Genomic DNA, 19,101 nt, shown 5'->3' with positions numbered 1-19,101 from the left:
AGCCTGGAATTGTCATGCCTTTCCAGACATCACTTCTCTGTAGGGTCTTAGAAAATTAATTGCCGTGACCTTTCCATTTCTTTGTAGAGTTGAGATGTGAATCAAGATTGTCTCTTTTTTTTTGAGACTGGTATGACCAATCACCTAGAATATTTTAAAGGTAGTGCAGCTAAATTCTGCTTATTTGGGAAGGAGGGACATTTCAAGGTGGCCTCTTGAGGAGATTTAATAAACAACCAAAGTGGCTATAAAGGGACATAAGAGCATAATGCATAGTTTTAGCATTAGCCCCACTGAGTTTCTCCAGCATCAAGTGAAGTGTTTTGTTTTCATTAAATGAGCTCACAGTTGGTAAAGATTTGGGTCGGGGGAGGGCAAGACAGGTTCTACAAAAGGCAAAATCTCAAATACCACTAATAATGAAAGAAGAAGGCTTGCTTTCATTATTTTCTAATTAGAGAGTTGAACTTTATAACTGAGAAAATAAGGCTTTCCTCTTTAAGTGCAATACCCTTTTTCCAGCAGGGTGCTCCACATGATCCTTTGCTTACAGAGGGGCCCATTCAGCGAGAACAAGTGCCAGGCAGAAGACTCATCACTCCCCTTCCAGATGAAGGGCCAAGAATGAGAAGGGGGATGGAACCACAATGTCCCACAGGCTCTCTGGGAGAGACAGAGCCTTAATCTTTATTACCTTCAGAGTGGGGGAAATTACACCCTACTGGCATGAACTCTTTTTCTTAAAATCATGAGCAACATAAGTTAATGTCCCTGTCATAAAGAAAACCATGAAGCTCTCTGTCTCTGTGCACATACTGAAGTATGATATGTGAGAAGGAATATTTGGTTACTCCTTGAGTCTGGTGGGGTGTCCCAGTCTTGTGAGCTCATAGTTACCTATGGGTTATTCCAACATTGATTTTCTTCTTCACCCTCCTCCATGTCTTCTGCCCTTTCATTCCTACTTCACTCCACTCCCATCATTGTACATTTACCTGGGAGGAGTACCTGTTGGTCTCTGATTATTTTTAGATTTAGATCAAAATAGAAGGGAGTTGTGGATATTTGTGATCTTTGAATAAAGTCTACTCTATTGAGTAGATTATTTTGTTACTTTTTCCAGAGTTACCTCCAAGCCTGCCTCCTTGTTCTGGCACTTAAGGGTCTCTGCAATTCAATGTCCTCTCCATCTCAGCCAGTTATCTAAACTCACTTTCCGTTCCTTAAATAGCATGTTTACTCCCAAGTAGTAGCTTCACCCTGTTCTCCTCCTGCCATGCTTTTACTCCTACTATCTCTTCACTTGGATTCCTTACTCTGCCTTTCTCTGTATGTGGTACCACATAAATGTTAAGAACATGATTCTGGAGCCAGACTGCCTGGGACCACATCTTGGCCTGAGATAGAGATACTTAACCTCTTGGTGCCTTGGTCTCCTCATCTAAAAGTAGGGTTGATAGTTCCTACCTCATAAGGTTGCTATGAGACTTAAAAAGTACTTAAAAACAGTACAGGTATTTAATAAGGGCTACATAAATATTAGATGCTATTATCACACTTACCCATATAAATGTTACTGATTCCATAGGTCTGATTCAAGTCTAATAGCTCCACTATAAAGCCTCTTCTGACTTCCCCAGCCCAAGAGGACTTCTCTAAGATCTTATTTCTAGGTACCACACACTCTAATAGTGAATATCTACTATCTTGTATTATCCTTTTATTATTTTATGTCTTTCCCCTCATTGAGATTATGAACTTCTTGAGGACATAAATCTAATCCTATGTATTTTGTATTCTTGATATAGACACGGGGAGACCCCAAATCCTAAGGCATGTGATAGCACCTCATTTGGAGTTTATTTGGTGAATACCTTGTTTTTGGTGGGGGACATGATGAATGAGTAGTTCCAGATCCAGTGGTGAGTTGAAAACACTTTATAAGCAGCAGGCAGAGCTGTGGTATATGAGGGAAGTGGCAGGAGTGGAGAGACTGTTGAGAAATATTTCTAGGATCAATAGAGTCTCCTTCCCAGTGTTCAAGAGTTGCAAATAAAGAGTATGGGTTATTTTTGAAATTATTTGTGGTTGCTGCTCTGTATTCTTTTGATTGCAGTAATCTGAGATGAAGCTACATAGTCACAGCTTTGTAACATGACAACTATACATGTAAAATTACACCTACACAAAGTAAAAGTACTATACAAAGGCAGTGTACCAAGGATACCAATTTTTAGAATCCAGTGATATAAAAGAGAGTCCTCTGAGATGGTCTCTTCTTTTGCTTCACATCTATCTCTTCATTTCAGAGTCATTCCAATCCATGTTCTCTCTTTTTTCTTTAAGGGTGAGCTCCTTTATTGCCTCATCACAATTTTGCCATGGGCTGTAACCAAAGCAGAAAGAGTGAGAGGGATATGGATTTTAGGAGCAGAATTAAATAAGGGTCGTTGGGCTTTAGGTATAAAGAAATGAGGCCAGGTGTGGTGGCTCACGCCTGTATTCCCAGCACCTTGGGATGCCAAGGTGGGCAGATCATGAGGTTAAGAGATCGAGACCATCCTGACCAACATGGTGAAACTCTATCTCTACTGAAAACACAAAAATTAGCCAGGTGTGGTGGCATATGCCTGTAGTCCCAGCTACTCGGGAAGCTGAGGCAGGAGGATCACTTGAACCCAGGAGGTGGAGGTTGCAGTGAGCTGAGATTGCACCACTGCACTCCAGCCCGGTGACAGAATGAGATTCAGTCTCAAAAATAAAATAAAATAAAGTAAAATAAAATAAAATAAAATATGGTGCCCAGGATGCTGCTTCTGAATGGTAGGGCAGTGGAAAGCTCCCATGTGAAGATGTATGGCAGGGATTCCAGAGGGAAGGAAGTCTGGCAAGTGTCCTGTGAAGAACATGGGTTGAGTTACCTTAGTGTAGTGCTCCTCAAACTTTAATGTACATGTGAATCACTTGGGATCTTGTAAAAAGCATATTCTGAGTTAGTAGGTCTGTGGTGAGCCATTTCTAACTAGAGGATACAGTTTAGATCTATGTTTCCACAAAATCTTATTGCAAATTATAATCCCCAATGTTGGAGGTGGGGCCTGGTGGGAGGTGACTGGATCATGGGGGTGGTTTCTCATGAATGGTTTAGCACCATCCCCCTAGTGCTGTTCTTGTGATAGAGTGCTCATGAGATCTGGTTGTTTAAAAGTGTGTGACACCTCCCTGCTCTCTCTCTTCCTACTGCTCCTGGCCATGTGAGGTGCGGCTCACCCGTCACCTTCCATCAGGATTGTAAGTTTCCTGAGACCTCCCCAGAAGCTGAGCAGATGCCAGAATAATGCTTCCTGCAAAGTCTGCAGAATTGTGAGCCAATTAAAAGCTCTTTTCTTTATAAATTATCCAGTCTCAGGTAGTTCTTTATAGCAATGTGAGAACGGACTAATATACCAGTTCTCAGAAGATGCTGAAGATGATGGTTCATACTGTGAATAGTGAGGCCTTAGGAAACACCATGAAAGGATAGCCTGGTAACCTGAAGAGTAACTGTCAAATAAAAACACATTATTTTTAAGTATTAAGGGATAGAGAGAATGGGTGTAGATAGTGTTGCTTCAGAAGCAAAGTGGGAGGGACCCAAGAGGAAGGCGAAAATGAGAGACAGAGCAAGGTCCATTGATAAACTACTTTTCCTACTTGGAGAATATCCTTCCAAACTCTTCCCTGTTGAAATCTTGAAATTTCTGTGCTATTTTTTAGCCAGGAAAGCCACACCTCTCTAGACTGTGTCTTCCCAGCCTTAGAGCATTCTTCATTAATGCAGTGAACAATTTCATAAGTTTGAGACTCAGTCACTAAAAATCCTTGGGGCCTAGGTTAACTTTAAACTGAATTGGTTGGTTGCTTGTCATGTGAACATATGACCCAGCTGTGATCTTACACAACTCCCTTCACCCTTAGCATTTTAGGTCAAGAAGAATGTCACCAGTGAGTGAGGAATGTGGTAAAACATGAGAAAAAGCTCACCCCAACCTAGTAGTGAGAATAGCAGGAGGCTGTACGGCAGAACATGAATCTGGGAGTTTACTCACAGTGTTACAGATTCATTATTCATCCCTTGAAAAGCATTTCCTGGTATGGTGGTTATGTGTAAGTTATCACAAATTTCCCTTGAGAAAAGAAATAAGAAATATTTACTTTCCAAATTTTAGCAGCAAATAGGAAACTGTTATGCATAGCAATCAGCCTGGTACTTACAGAATGAAATTTAATTCAGAGGACAAGATCTTCGTAACATCTGGAAACTTTCTGATGCCCGTGTTACAGATGCTCCTGTGATTAGGGACAGGGTAGTGGTGTGGGCAGAGAGTGGGTAAAAGTGATTGTTAGTAAGACATAAAGATAAAAAGGGAGTACAAAAGCATTTTGCAAATACGACTTTCACATTAAATTTAAAAATACTGAGTTTGGTGTTATCAGGACTACTTTTAGCTGAGAAGGATTGTTGGAATTCAGAAGTCCCTGATGCTACAGGAGAAGATGCTCTAATGACTCCTATTTAGAGATTTGGGGACTGGGGCCAAATTTAAAGGTCTTTTTCATTTATATTTCTAGCCTGTCTTTTCTTATTAAATCAATCACATTTTCCTACTGTATTGTGTTCCATTTTCTTTTTCTTTTTCTTTTTTTTTTTTTTGAGGCGGAGTCTTCACTTTGTCGCCCAGGCTGGAGTGCAGTGGCACCATCTCGGCTCACTGCAAGCTCCGCCTCCCGGGTTCGCGCCATTCTCCTGCCCCAGCCTCCCGAGTAGCTGGGACTACAGGTGCCCGCCACCGCGCCCGGCTAATTTTTTGTATTTTAGTAGAGACGGGGTTTCACCGTGTTAGCCAGGATGGTCTCGATATCCTGACCTCGTGATCCGCCCGCCTCGGCCTCCCAAAGTGCAGGGATTACAAGCGTGAGCCACCGCGCCCGGCCTCCATTTTCTTTTAGTAATTAGTTTATTACATGCTCTTGATAGTTCTAGAAAGCATCCTTAAATTTTGGAGCAGATTTTAATTCAAATACTTCAAGAAGATTAATCTTTTATGATAAATCCATATTGCTCATTATTAAAAATCTTCCCTTATTTAGCTACCTTGCAATTCAGGAAGTTCTTCTTTGCATCTCATTGAAATCACTAAAATTTATTTTGGTGTTTGGAGCTATTCAAGACTCTTCTTTTCCTCCCACCTTTTATTTAACCTCCAAAGAGGAGAGAGGCTTAAGTGATAGGTAAAATTGAAGAATATTTTATTACGAGAATGGGGCTCCTTCAGAGTCTGGGCATCTGGATTTCCACCGAGTTGTAGATTCACCGGTCTTGGACTCTGGACAACTAATGTGAACTGCTTGTCACCCTGGTGACAATGAAACAAAGCCAGGTTTCTCTTCTGGCTCTCTCTGGTTGTCCTCCTTATCCAAAAGCCCAGGTCACACTGGATCTCTGCTGTGTCTATAGCTGGGGATAGCAGTGTGGGATTAGACTACAATGTGTACTTGAGTTGGGTGAATATCACAGTTTTGGGTGAAAATACTATTTAATAAATACAATTATTCTTAAATAATAAGGGCCGCAGTGGTCAAATTTGGTTCTGGGATTTCCTTATGTTCTTTCAAAGTAGTTGATGCTACTGTATGCTTATATGCCCTATAGACACCCTGTAGGTTTGGAAAAGCAGAACGCCTGAGTTTGGAATTGTTCAACGTTAGAGTTAACAAAGGAGCTATGCCAGTTCCAGTAGCAGCTCTTGTAGAAGGCCCCAGAGCAAGACTGATGACATGAAATACCAGAGAGATGTCCCTTCTCTCGGTTTTCCTTTTTTTGGGCAGTGATGGGAGGTGGACTTTACATTCTCTGAGGAGTTTATGAAATTTAAAGAAGAAAGAGAGGATGTCTGTTTTAGGGAGGCTTACATTTTTCTTTATGTATAGGGATGACTTGATATGTGAGAAAATCCATAGTGATAAATTCATAGATTTCAGAAATTTTGGTATTGCTGGCAATTCCAATGATTGTGGAAGGCTACAGTGGTACTCAATTTCTAATGCTAACTGACAGAGTTAATGGGAAGTGGAAAATAATGATTTACTTTGTATGGCATAGTGTCTACTTTAAGGCAATACTTAAAAAGTTTTCATTTAATGAACAAATGAAAAAACATGAGATGCAGGAGATCAGTAATTCTCAAACAGTGATGAGAGTCAAATCAGAATTGCCACTCTCACTTTCACCTATTCTCTATTCACCTCAGAGATTCTGATTTACTCTCTTTAAAGTGTTATGACCTCCATCTCCCATACCCACTGTCAACCTTGAAAATCACTGCAAAGGGGTGATGTTCTTCCCAGGTGTTTAGGACAGATAAAATATTGGGAACCACTTATATGTATACAAAAGCACCCAGCACGGTGGCTGACAAGAAATGCCAATTAAATTTAAATCAGAAGGCTGAAGAGGAACATGCAAATAGTGCCATGTATATGGTTAAACAAAATCTTTCCAACCTTTTCCTTGTTTTGATTTTCATCAGATGCCCATCTTCCCCTCCCCAGTTGCTTAAAAAGGAAAATTTCTCACAAGTATTGTAATCGGGGAAGATTTATAAATGCTCCGGGCTCAATGTATCTCAGATTTTTGGTGTTCTGGATCAGTCTGTAAAGAGAGAGGGGAAAAAAAGCAGCTGTTTAATAGATACGTATTGTTTGGAATGGGTGAGATTGTGGTCACCAGAAGTTGCTGGCTGAAAATGGCATCAGCAAAAGCCGGTGACCTTCATATGCTTGGGAGGACCCCTAGCGACTCTAGGGATGGAAATGGCTTGGTGAGAGCCAGTCACTATTTCCAGGAAGCACTGCTCTCAAGCTTCTAAAGAGGCTGGTATGAGGATCAGAGCAGGGAGTCTGTCTCTGCACCCTCCCCCGCTCCCCCACCACAGACAGCACCCACACCCAGGGCTCCTGGCCAAGTAGATTCTGCCCCACTGTGGACCCCGCACACTGAGGGTGATGAGAGATTCCTCTCTCAGGAGAGATGAGCAAATTACCTACTCTCCCTTGTAAGCAAACTGGTCCTCTTCATATTGGCTGGCAATCACATGAGCATTTATACTGAGGGGCACCAGTCTGTGGAATGGCACAGGGTAAAGGCCAGAGGCTTGAATTTGGGGGATTTTATATTCATCCTGAAGATAATTTGCTGTGTGTTGATGCCCAGCCTCCTAACTTCCCTGAGCTAGTGTCTCTTCTATAAAATTGGTGTAATAGTATTATATAGTCTTCCTGCCTCACAGGTTAGTAGGTTTTAAGTAATAGAATAGGTAGAGGTAACAAGAGGCAGGGCTTTGCAAAGTATAAAGGTACAGCCATACACCACTGTGGTGTTATTGCCCTCCCCGCCCAACTCCCCCATTCCCCTAATTACTGTTACCCTATAAAAAGTAGTCACCATTGCTAAGTCCTGTCTACTTTGTATTCAATAAAAGGCCAGTAAATGCCTTTGGCTTCCTTAATGCAGGTGACAGCCACCTGAGGGAATAATAATTACCTTGTTCTATAGAGAAAATGTAGTGTATTGATTAGGAGCATGGGGTCTGGAGTCAACTTGGTTTTTCATTCTGATTTTACTGATCATATGACCTTAGATATATCACTTAAAGTTCTCTGTGCCTTGGTTTCCTCATAGTGTTGTTTTTGAGGAATAAATATATGTGTCTGGTTCACAGTAAGGCCTCAACCAGTGTTAACGATAGTTATAATAGTTGCTGAAATTAGGAAGTTGAATGATTTGTCTTTAGTCACACAGCTGAGAATTAGCAGAACTTGGACGTGACCCAATTTTTCTGACTGTCAGTTTAGTGTTTGTTCCACCACACTACAGTTACCCATCACTTGTGCCTATTTCCATCTTCTCAGCCCTTTTGATTCTCCAGATGTGAGTGATATTTTGTTGTATTTATTTCTGTAACAACTGAGTCAAGCAATCATAGGCCATATACGGCCTTATGTGGGTGGGATGGAAGGGACTTTTATCTCTAAGATCTTTTGGGCTGGGTGTGGTGGCATGCATCTGTAGTCCCTGCTACTTGGGAAGGAGGTGGGAGGATCACTTGAGCCCAGGAATTTGAGGCCAATCTGGGCAACAGAGTGAGACCCCTGTAACTAAAATAAATAAATAAATAAATAAAATAAATTTAATAAAAGAATTTTGGGGCCTGACCTTAGCCCAGTCATTCATTCAACAAACATTTATTGGGCACTTACATGTGGCAAGCATTGTTCTACATGCTAGGAATACAGCTGTGAATGAAGCAAAAAGAGCCTTCATGGAGCTAGCATGCTAGTTTTAGGGCCTTCTTTGGGAATCCATAAACTTTCCCTGAGAGTGCTTTATATTTCTTTCTGTTGATGAATGCGGCTTTGCATCATGGGAAGCTTTATTTATCATTAGCTGCCCTGGTGGTTCTCAATATAAGCTGTGTTTTAGCATTACCTGGGAAGTCTGTTAAAACTGCAGCTTTCCAGGTCTGAGATAGGACTGTCATTCTGCAATTGTAATGAGCCCCACATGTGATTCTGCTTCTCAGCTAAGTCCAGACTATGTCTTTTGCACTTACTCATTATTTTGGATTTCTCCGTAACTGGTGAGTAGTCTTACTTCCCTGGCTACACTGTCATCTCGTGGTTGACATTTATATTTTATCTCTGTATTCCAATAGCATTTGGCCCTGTATTGGACACACGGTAGTTGCTCATGTACTTACCTATTAATTATTCTCTTTAGGTAATTACTCATTGGATCATTTATAGGGGGACCTTGTGGTATAATGGAAAATGCAGGAGCTTTGAAGAAAGACAGTCTGGGATTGAATCCCAGTATTGCCATGGTCTAAAGCAAGCTTGTTGAACTCACAGCCTGCGTACCACATGTGGCCCAGGATGACTTTGAATGTGACCCAGAAGTTTGTAAACTTTCTTAAAACATTATGAGTTTTTAAAAAACTCATCAGCTATTGTTAGTGTAAGTGTATTTTATGTGTGGCCCAAAACAATTATTCTTCCACTGTGGCCCAGGGAAGCCAAAAGATTAGATACCCTTGGTCTAAAGTGTCACATTGGTCAAGTTTCTGTGCCTTTCCAAGCCTCCATTCCTTCCACTGGACAAAAGGGATAATTACCCCGACTCTGCATGGTAGCTGTCAGGATTAAATGACACAACATAGAACAAATGCCAAGCACAAGAGCTCAAAAAATGTTTGATGCTAATACTTTTCCCCTTCCCTTACTTTTGAAACTCCAAAGTAGGTGAAGTTTGAGTGCTCTTCTGGAAGCTCAGGTTTGGACCACACAAAGCAGCAGTAGGGGGCCTGGTTTAGAAGTCACATGAATTGATTTCTAATTCCAGCTCTGGCGCTAACTTGCTGCGTGATGTCAGGCAAGTAAGCTAACCTCTTTAGGCCACAGATTCATCACTTGAAAACTGAATTAAACCAGCCTTTTCCCATCCTTTTTGTGATATTTTAGGCAAATGATACTTTGGCAAGTGTTCTGTTTCTAAGAGTTAATTCCAAAACATCACAATAACAACAACAAAACCCAACAAACTCAACACACACATGCCTATTAGAGAGCTTTTACACTGTAGGTATTCAAGAAACATTTACTGAATGAGTGAATGTGCCAAAAACCAATTTATGATCTCTAAGCTCTTTTCCACATTTTCCCACTATCCCAAGTACTCCATACCCTCCATAGGCAAGAGCTACTTGGCAGGACTTCACAATGTCAATTTTAATTTCTATCTTTGTGTTGTGATGTTTCAGCATTTATACAGCTCCCAGGGAGAAGCAGTTGTCACCATAGCAACCTACAGGCCACTGCCGTGAGAAAAATTATTGCCTGCCCAGACCTAGTAATTGCTGTAGTCTTTTCCTCTTGGATTCCTAGCAGTGGATGCTTGAATACAAATACCAAGTGGGCTCCAGCCAGCGAGGGTAATAGTGTACAGCAGTAAACTGTCTATTAGCTGATGCTTACATTTCAGACAAATTGAGGAGGTTGTCAAAGGCATTAGCTTCTATCCTTTCCAGGGAATCAATCTGAGAGATTTCACTAGGGAAGAGAGAGGGGGAAAAAAGAGAAAGAAACATGAAAGAAATGACCGTGTCTGCATGAGAATGAGATGTGTGTGTGTGACCCAACAACTGGGGACTCCACTGTGTCCCCCTGAAAAGAACAAGGATGTGCAAGTTGTCCCCAAATCATACAGTGCTAATACTGTATGATTTAGAAGCACTGATGGGCACCTACAACCCAGGTGCAGTTGAAATGCAAGTTTTAGTAACCCCTGTTTATGTGACAGGTTTTTCTCTTATTTATCTCTGGCTCAGAGTCACAGGTTGTTAGAACTGCATAGGCCCGTTGAGAAAATCTAGTCAGATTCCCTTGTTTTACAGCTCTGGAAATTAAGGCCCTGAGAGGAGACTCAAATAGTATTTATATTAAGGTTCAAGACTAGGATATGGATCTCTGGGTCCCAATTCTGTCACTCTAGTGAGGCTTTAATATGGGTTGAATTGTTTCATAACTCTTAACCCTTGGTTTCCCAAAATCTCGTGCTGAGGCTATTGCAAGGTGGTCAACTCCTGCACGTGGTATCCGTCCTGAATTATAATTATCTACTTCCTTGACTGTTTTTCTCACTTGTGAGCAAATTGAGGACAAGGAGTATATTCTATTCACTTCTGAATCCCTGGGGGCTTTATGTTGCTTGGCACAGAGTTAAGAGTACAAATGAATGAATGAATAAGTGAATGGAGTAATGAATAATTGAATTTTTTGAAAACAACACAAAAATAAAGGAACCAGTTTTGTCATATATGATTCGCAAGCATGCAGGTAATGTCAGTGTTACCCTAAAATCCCAACATAAGCTACCATTTCCTGCCAGCTGAAAAAAAAAGTCTCAAATTCACAAACTGTACATTTGCTTATTTCTAAGGTTAAGGCTCTCTGAAGACTTCAGACTGATGAGAGCATTAGCCCACAGAAAAGCAGAGCCTAAGGTAGCTAATGTCTTTTCTGAACAACACAAGAATGGATTGTTCTTGGGCTGATTCATCTTATTCCCACCTATTGGTTTGCTTATTTAACTGTAGCTGCTTTTCTCAGTAGGAGGTCTTAATGCATTAAAGGTTATCAAAACTCAACATTCCAACTTGAGAGCAGAAGAGCGTGGGTTAGGCTCAAGTAAACTGACAAGTCTGTAACCGGCAGTGAATTTCCTATAATATGCAGTAATTTTTGAGGCATTATTTTAAATGCTGTAGCATCTTCTTTAGAGAGGCAAATCTGCTTCCAAAGTCCAGTGGATTGTTAAGATTAGAGATGCACTGTGGGAACTCAGTGGCCATGAAGTCCTTTGACTCAGGCTAATATTAAGAAAGATGCTGGAATACTGGGCCCTTGAGAACATTCTCTCTCCAAGTATGGGAACTTTGGTCCTGGAAGCTGAAACCCAGGGACAAATGATCGAAGTTATGTCTGACAAACATGAGATCATATTGCATTATCCGAGTACTTTACACTTTTGATAAATACCTTTCATCAATATAGTTATAAATACTGTGTTTTTGTTATATACTTATATTTTAGATATAAAGATTATCTTCTGATGCACAATAAACTTCCAACACAATTTTTTCCTATGTGGGTGTTATCTAAAAATGTGACACAAGGGAATAGCTGCTGCAGCAGCAGGAGAATTTTTATGATTGGAATCTATCTTTTTTTCTCCTTAAAAGATATATCATCACTTACAAAATGCATTCAGTTCTTTGAAGCAAGGTTAATTATCTGGATTTTAATGACTCTTAAAAATCATACCTTTTCTTCAAAGGTCTCTGGTTATTATTTGTATTACAAAGATAAAAATATGCGAGTATCCTAAACACAATTTCTTTCCTAGAAAAATTATCCCCTTTCAAATGTGTTTTCTCTTAGAAAAAATTCATTATTCCAATTACGAATGTCTTTTGATATGCAGTAACTTACTTACATTTTTACGACCTCATTAAGTCCTCTGAAAGCTTGAGATGGGATCACTTTGACAGGGAGGTAGGCAAGTGATCTAGAAAAGAAAAAAGGAAATCCAAGAGTTTAAGATTTATGATAGGTTGCCTTTTAAGTTCATGAATAAAGTGTGTATGTATATGTGTATGAGAGACAGAGACTTCAGAGTTACCGAGAACTGGATTCAGGCTGAGGATTCTGACTTAAATCAATGAAGAGATGTGCCATGACTATTCTTGGTTTTTATCAAAGAGTGTATAATTTTGTGGTTAAGATCATGAATGTTGAGATCAGACACACCTGGGCTCAAATCTTCGCTGTCCCACTACCTGGCTATGTGATTCTAAGCATGTTATTTAAGCCCTCCAGCTCAGTTTCTTTGTCTGTAAAATTGCACTAATAATTCCTGCTTCACAGGGTCATTGTGATGATTAATCTGGATAATCCATGTAAAGAACAGGGCTTGGTACCGAATATATAGTTAAACAGTTGTAGAGTGATCCTATAGACTTGGTTGGGAAAATGGACAACAACTATGTTGAGCAGAGTGGAGAAATGAATGATGAAAATACAATTGGAAATTATGCAGGCAGGAGAACAGGAGATTCATTAAGAACATGCTCCCATCTTGATCTCTACTATCTTTCCCAGGTAGCCTATTTCAGTGTTATCCCAAACAGACAACTTTGATCCTATGGTTAACCCACATGGGCATCTCATGTCATTTGAGGGGGAATATCTATGAGATCATTTCCTTCAGGCATTCACTTATACCCACAGGAACAATCTAAATATTATTGAAATTGAAATAAAAGCTATGCTGTACTTAAGATTTGAGAAAAGAGTGACACTCAGAAATGCAAAACCAGTATAGGATGATGTGTGAATGCTAAAGGAACTGGAGGTTAAGATAACTCAGGAGAAAACAACTGCAAGGCAGGGATGAACATGCAGCCAACACTTATTGAGCATCTACAATGGTTTAATGTTTTGGCCCAAGGACTGGCAGAGAGGAAGGGAGTGGGCAAGGATATTTCAGGTGGGAAGTGAGTATGTGAGTATCAGGAATATGAGAACAAAGGTGAGAGATGCTGTCTTGTTTTTAACATGTCTATGCAGCAGAGACTGCTTTAAGCTGCTAAGAAAGAACACCTCCATGATGGGCAGATGAAAGTCAGATTTCTTACAGTCCCAGAAGGGACTTGCTACAGTTCTAAGCTGCGGTGTGAGTTATACACACCCATTTGTGACCTTATTTTACTCACTCCAACAATGGTGTGAGGTGAGTATTTCCTTTACATAGCAGAAGAAATTGGGTCACAAAGAGATTAAGTAACCTGAACAAGGTTACAACCAGGCAGAATGACTCCAGACATCCTTTCCCTGTGCAATACTGGCCAAAGCATGTCATTCTTTTTTTTTTTTTTTTGAGACGGAGTCTTTGCTCTGTCACCCAGGCTGGAGTGCAGTGGCGCGATCTAGGCTCACTGCAAGCTCCGCCTCCTGGGTTCACGCCATTCTCCTGCCTCAGCCTCCCGAGTAGCTGGGACTACAGGCGCCCGCTACCACGCCCGCTAATTTTTTTGTATTTTTAGTAGAGACGGGGTTTCACCGTGTTAACCAGGATGGTCTTGATCTCCTGACCTTGTGATCCGCCCGTCTCGGCCTCCCAAAGTGCTGGGATTACAGGCTTGAGCCACCGCGTCCGGCTCATTCTTAATCCAGTATCTTGGTGAGCAAGGTGGAGGGACAGGCATTGCAACCTTGCTTCTCCTGAGAGGAAGCATGTCACATTCTATTTCTTCCGCAAAGCAGTTTACCAGCCATACCTCCCTAGGTGCTAATGGAGAGGAATTTCAGAAATTTCATTTCAGAAAAATGTTTTCACTCAATAATCTCTTAGAAATGATATAACCTAGAGAAAGTAATACAACTTTGGTCTCTGATTCTATTCCCAAAGACATTCTCACCAAGGACATTGTTTAACACCTAAACTTATTTAACAGAGGATCCTAGAAGAACAGGGACAGTGTGGGGAGAAATCTTCTTTTGATGGCATATTTGCTTCCTATATTTCTTCTGGAATCATGTTCGCTTGGCTTCCTGATTAAAAACACAGTTTTATTGCTCTCTGCACTGCCAAACCAATAAATTTCCAGAAGAGAAAGCTGTATTCCACTGTACCCCTTGCAGCATCAATAAAACTGACAGCCAAATTCTGATTCCAGCATCTTTATTGCTGGGGATAATGCAGTGTGGAACATATTTTGGAGAGTGTTTACATAAAAGCTTCAACAGAACCCTTCAGAGCTGTTTATTCACGCACATGGAGCCCAGAAGCTGGAGTCTCTCAGCAGGCAGCCTCCTCCTCCAAATGGGGGCATGGTGTGACTCCCAGAGGAGCAGTTTGGTTCAGATTTGACCAGGGAGGTTGCCTGAGCTTTTGATTGATGTAGGGAGGAGGGATGAGGAGCAAAGGTCAGACAGAAGTGCAAGAAGCTGTAGATCACGCAATGGCAGTCTCCAGTGGCTACAGAAGCAGCCCTGGTGCAAGCTGAAATTTTGCAGAGTTGATGTTGATGCTGCAGAGCAGGAAGGGCAGCAGTGGGGAGAGTGAAACTAGAGCCTCCTCTAAAAAGAGACACCAAGTGAACAGCAGGTGACTTTGTTGATGTGGTTGGGTCAAGAAAGAGTCCTGGGGGCCAGGGAATGGGGAGAGAGGTGGGGTTAGGCAGGTGCACTGTGCTTTTCACAACAGATGTGTTCCCATGAGGCAACACAGACAATGGGGGTCCTGTGAATCTAAAACCATTTTCCCTACTGACTTATATTTTTTATTTCAGAAATGTCACATCTTCATTTCTGATTTGTTGTTGATTGGTAGCAGTTCCTAAACATTCAAGTGTGTCTCCAGAATTTATTAATAAAGTTTATGATTTGTTAATAACTGTTTGAATGTACTCCCTTTGAAGGTGCCCCACTCTCTAATGGATGCATCTATGATTCTTTCCATGATGCCAGAAACTTTTAGCAATGTGAACAATGATCTTAATAACCCTGCAATTCCACTCCTATATACATACATTGAGAAAAATTCTCAAACTGATACTTAAAGGAATCTTTTACAAACGTTTTCTTCACAGCATTGTGGCATCAGGGGATTGGAGGCAACCTGGGTGTCCATTACCAGGTGAGGGAGTAGATAAAATTTGGACAGTGCACACCTAACTGAATAGGAGAGCATGTAGAAGTGAGAGTCTAAAGGCACACAGAGTAGCATGGGTGGATCTTCAAATCATGGGACTGAGAGAAACAAGAAATTACTGAGATATAATATACTGTTTGCAGAATTAAAATATATGTACACCAAACACTAGACATTAACCTCCTCCTGCACATGAACATATGCTAGGATTGTTATCTAAGGCAAGTTGAGAGGAACAGAAGTGGGAGAAGGAGATAAAATAAATAACTAAAAACAGAGAGGGACTTTGAATGGACTAGTGATAATGTTACTTAAATGAAGAAATATGACCAACTTAACCCTCTGTACTAGAGAGACAAATGGAAAATAGAAAGTTTTATTTTGACGTATTGACTGCCTGCTTGCTTACCTTTCTTCCTGCTCCTTCCTTTCTCCCTTCTTCTCTCCTTTCTTTCCTTTCCTTCATTTTTTTTTGAAGTTAGGCGTACTTGTATTCCGGTAGTTTTGTGAACTATTGTGGAAAGGTCTAGTCAGTATCATTTGATACAGAGCAGAAGCCAAGGAGAACTGAGGGCAAAAATGCCTAAGGCAAGGACAGTTCAGCGGCTCTGCTCTCCAGGGTCAAAAGAGGAATGAAAACTATGCATAAAGCAAAGAAAATAAAGGAAGGACAGAGCCCTTTCCGTCTCAGCAAAAGAGGGTGACACACCACAACTATGCACCTCAGATGGGTGGTAAAGAATTAGGGTTACTGGGCAAATATGAGGTTAAACTTGCAGGGTGGAGAGTTCTCTCTTGAAAGGTGAGATGGCTGTGGAAAAATATGGCCGTGGAACTATGCAGCTACTTAAATTTATTATATTTTCACAGTCTTTTTTGCAGTTTAGAACTTTTGTTTTTAAATAAATTGATGATGCAACGCAGGTGGCACCTTGCCCGAGTGCCTTTGCCACAGATGTTGAAACAAATGCTTCAATTGGATTACAAAGGCTGCATTCGCTTCATCAGCTGCTTGGAGCCTCCATCTACTCATTAATCCCATCTGCAGGTCTCCAACCCTTCTAGTTGTGGGTTAAAGTTGAAATCGAAGCAATCTGTACTCCTTAGGGCTGGAATTAAGTCATTCACCCTAGTGCTGGGATCTTGTGATTGGTGATGACTCTGGCAAGGATTGTGCATGGTCTAAACTGGACCCAATAATATTAATATTTGGAGGGCAGGAGTGCACCTGCAGTGCCTCCCCACATGCTATGCTGGTGTTTGTTTTTGTCTTGATTTCTTATCCTGCAGCTTGCTTGGTCTCCCCAGAATCCATCTAGGAGTAGGGCTTCTCTTAGTTCCTGCCTTCTCTTCTCAATCACCAGATCCTGATCCCTGTGTCTCTACCCCTTAGGAGACACCACTGCCCTAAACCAGTTCCTGGTTGCTCTCTGGTTAGGATCAAGCTAGTATCTCTTACTGCTTCATTCTAACTTTCAAACTGGGTCCCTTGGCACAGATGGTGACCCTGTGTTGTGACTACCCAGTAGAGTTGGGTTACTTTCTGTAGTGGATACTGTGGTGGGCTACCCAAATCACTCTTTAGTACGGAGGCACCAATTTCACCAACTGCTAGGAAAGAGTGGGTGGCTGAAACTCTCAGCTGAGTTGCTGTCCTAGAATTATGCTCACAGACTGATGTGGTTTGTGTCTGTGTCCACCTAAATCTCGTGTCAAATTGTAATTCCCAACGTTGGAGGTGGGGCCTGGTGGGAGGCAATTGGATCATGGGGCAGATTTCCCCTTTGCTGCTGCTCTTATGATAGTGAGTGAGTTATCATGAGATCTGGTTGTTTAAAAGTGTGTAGCACCTCTCCTCTTTCTCTTCCTCCTGCTCTGGCTACGTGAAAATGTGCTTGCTTCCCCTTTGCCTTCTGCCATGATCGTAAGTTTCCTGAGGCTTCCCTAGCCATGCTCCCTGTACAGCCTGCAGAACTGTGAGCCAACGAAACCTGTTTTCTTTTTATTTTATTATTTATTTATTTATTTTATTATTACACTTTTAAGTTCTAGGGTACATGTGCACAATGTGCAGGTTTATTACATATGTATACTTGTGCCATGTTGGTGTGCTGCACCCATCAACTCATCAGCACCCATCAACTCGTCATTTACATCAGGTATAACTCCCAGTGCCATTCCTCCCCCCTCCCCCCTCCCCATAATAGGCCCCGGTGTGTGATGTTCCCCTTCCCGAGTCCAAGTGACCTGTTTTCTTTTTAAATTACCCAGTCTTGGGTATTTCTTTATAGCAGTGTGAGAATGGACCAATACACTGACCAAGATTGCTACCTTACCCAGGATTATGTCTTCTCTTTTGGGCAGCCCTCATCCAATGACTGGACAATGTATAGAATAAAGGCCCAGCCCCCTTGCCTCCAGGTGGGACTACTCAGAAGGACCATCCTATCTTTAGAGCTTCTTCCTGTCAATTCTTACCTAGGCCCTGACTTGATCCCCTTCCCAGTCAAATCCAATTGCCAAGCACTCAGTGCAGCTGTGTCAGAGTCCAGTGACAGGAAAATTTACAGCATCCAGATAAATCTAGTTACCTTAAAGAAGATAATGCCACCTTATCATGTCCTCCTTAGTGGTTTCTAATGTCTCCTGGGTACCCAGGATTGGGGCTTGGGCCCCTCTTCTTTTTTCTTTTGAGTTTAATAACACAGATGGCCTTGGAAGGAGCCAATTTGTCGAGTTTAATTTTTGTTAACTAATCCTCAAAGTAATGTTACCTGGAGAGCTTCAATCAGGAGGGCTCTAGTGTCCCCCTTTAAGAAAACAGAAGATTTGTTTTGTATGTTATATGTATTAAAAATTAAAAAAGTCTGGAAATCCTTGCTTATAAAGACCTATCAATTGGGAGACATATGCACTATCAAAGATTTCTTTGTTCTATAGAAGGATTTACTGCAGGGTTACTTTAAATAGCAAACTCCCTGGGTGATTGGAAAATAGAGTTCAATTGACACACTCTCTCTTTTTAGGGACAGGTACTGCATAAAGCAAATTATAACTGTAGGTTTCTCACCTCCCCTTGGTTTTTCAGAGCTTGAGTACAAGATGTTTCCCAGGGCAGGGCGGCCTTCTGAGGCCCTCAAGCTGAGGAGGCGCAAAGGGAGAGAAGAGCTAGGGAAGAAATACAGCACCAATCTGGAGTCCCCAAAGACTGTATAGGGTCTTTTGGTCACTTGCCAGAGCTTTTACTTTTCCTTCTGCCCAACACATGGCAGAAGTGAAATGTTTTTATTCACTACCTTCTAATTGTTTTTAAAAATGCCAACTATATTATTGATTTAAGAAAGCTACAAACATCAATTCATTTTTCCACAGATAATGAGTTTATTGCTAGAGCTACATGCTGAATTCTAAAACACTACAAAAATCAGATGAAGGGAAAAAAGAGAGAAATCAGAGACAGTTAAAGCTTTTTTGCCTAATGAACTTGTTGAAATGGGAGGAAGTTTATTTAATTATTTAAATTCAAAAGAATTTGGTGTTTTTGTATTTATTATGATCTTGCTCTACACTTAACAGTGTCTTAAGAAGTTCTGTGTTCTTTTCAAAGCTGCTCACAATTGTAATAAACTTGCTTTCATCTTAGAATAAAATAAAAATAGCTTTCCTCTTTTCAAATGATTTTAAATCTCTGAGCTTTCAAAGGCATCAGTCTATTTGGTGGCTTCATTACAGGGAATGTCTTCACTTTTGGCCTGTTGTCTTCAGCATTTACCTAGAGGGAGCTGAGGCTT

The 19,101-nt window shown here is 41.1% G+C and overlaps 1 protein-coding gene across 1 annotated transcript in view; it reads right to left on the bottom strand.

Annotated features, from left to right (window-relative positions):
- Positions 1 to 19,101, bottom strand: part of LHCGR (luteinizing hormone/choriogonadotropin receptor) — a 63,445-nt gene that overhangs the window by 33,097 nt on the left and 11,247 nt on the right. The window contains exons 2-6 of the mRNA XM_015112325.3: positions 12,092 to 12,163; positions 10,072 to 10,146; positions 6,617 to 6,691; positions 4,255 to 4,329; positions 4,089 to 4,166 (exon numbers count right to left, since the gene is read on the bottom strand). Of these exons, the coding sequence (XP_014967811.3) occupies positions 4,089 to 4,166; positions 4,255 to 4,329; positions 6,617 to 6,691; positions 10,072 to 10,146; positions 12,092 to 12,163 (375 nt within the window). The remainder of the gene's footprint in view (positions 1 to 4,088; positions 4,167 to 4,254; positions 4,330 to 6,616; positions 6,692 to 10,071; positions 10,147 to 12,091; positions 12,164 to 19,101) is intronic.

Source organism: Macaca mulatta, chromosome 13 (genome assembly GCF_049350105.2).
Source record: "Macaca mulatta isolate MMU2019108-1 chromosome 13, T2T-MMU8v2.0, whole genome shotgun sequence".
Taxonomy (NCBI): Eukaryota; Metazoa; Chordata; class Mammalia; order Primates; family Cercopithecidae; genus Macaca; species Macaca mulatta.
Note: the sequence above shows the minus strand (reverse complement) of the source record. Positions and strands in the feature narration are given on the sequence as shown.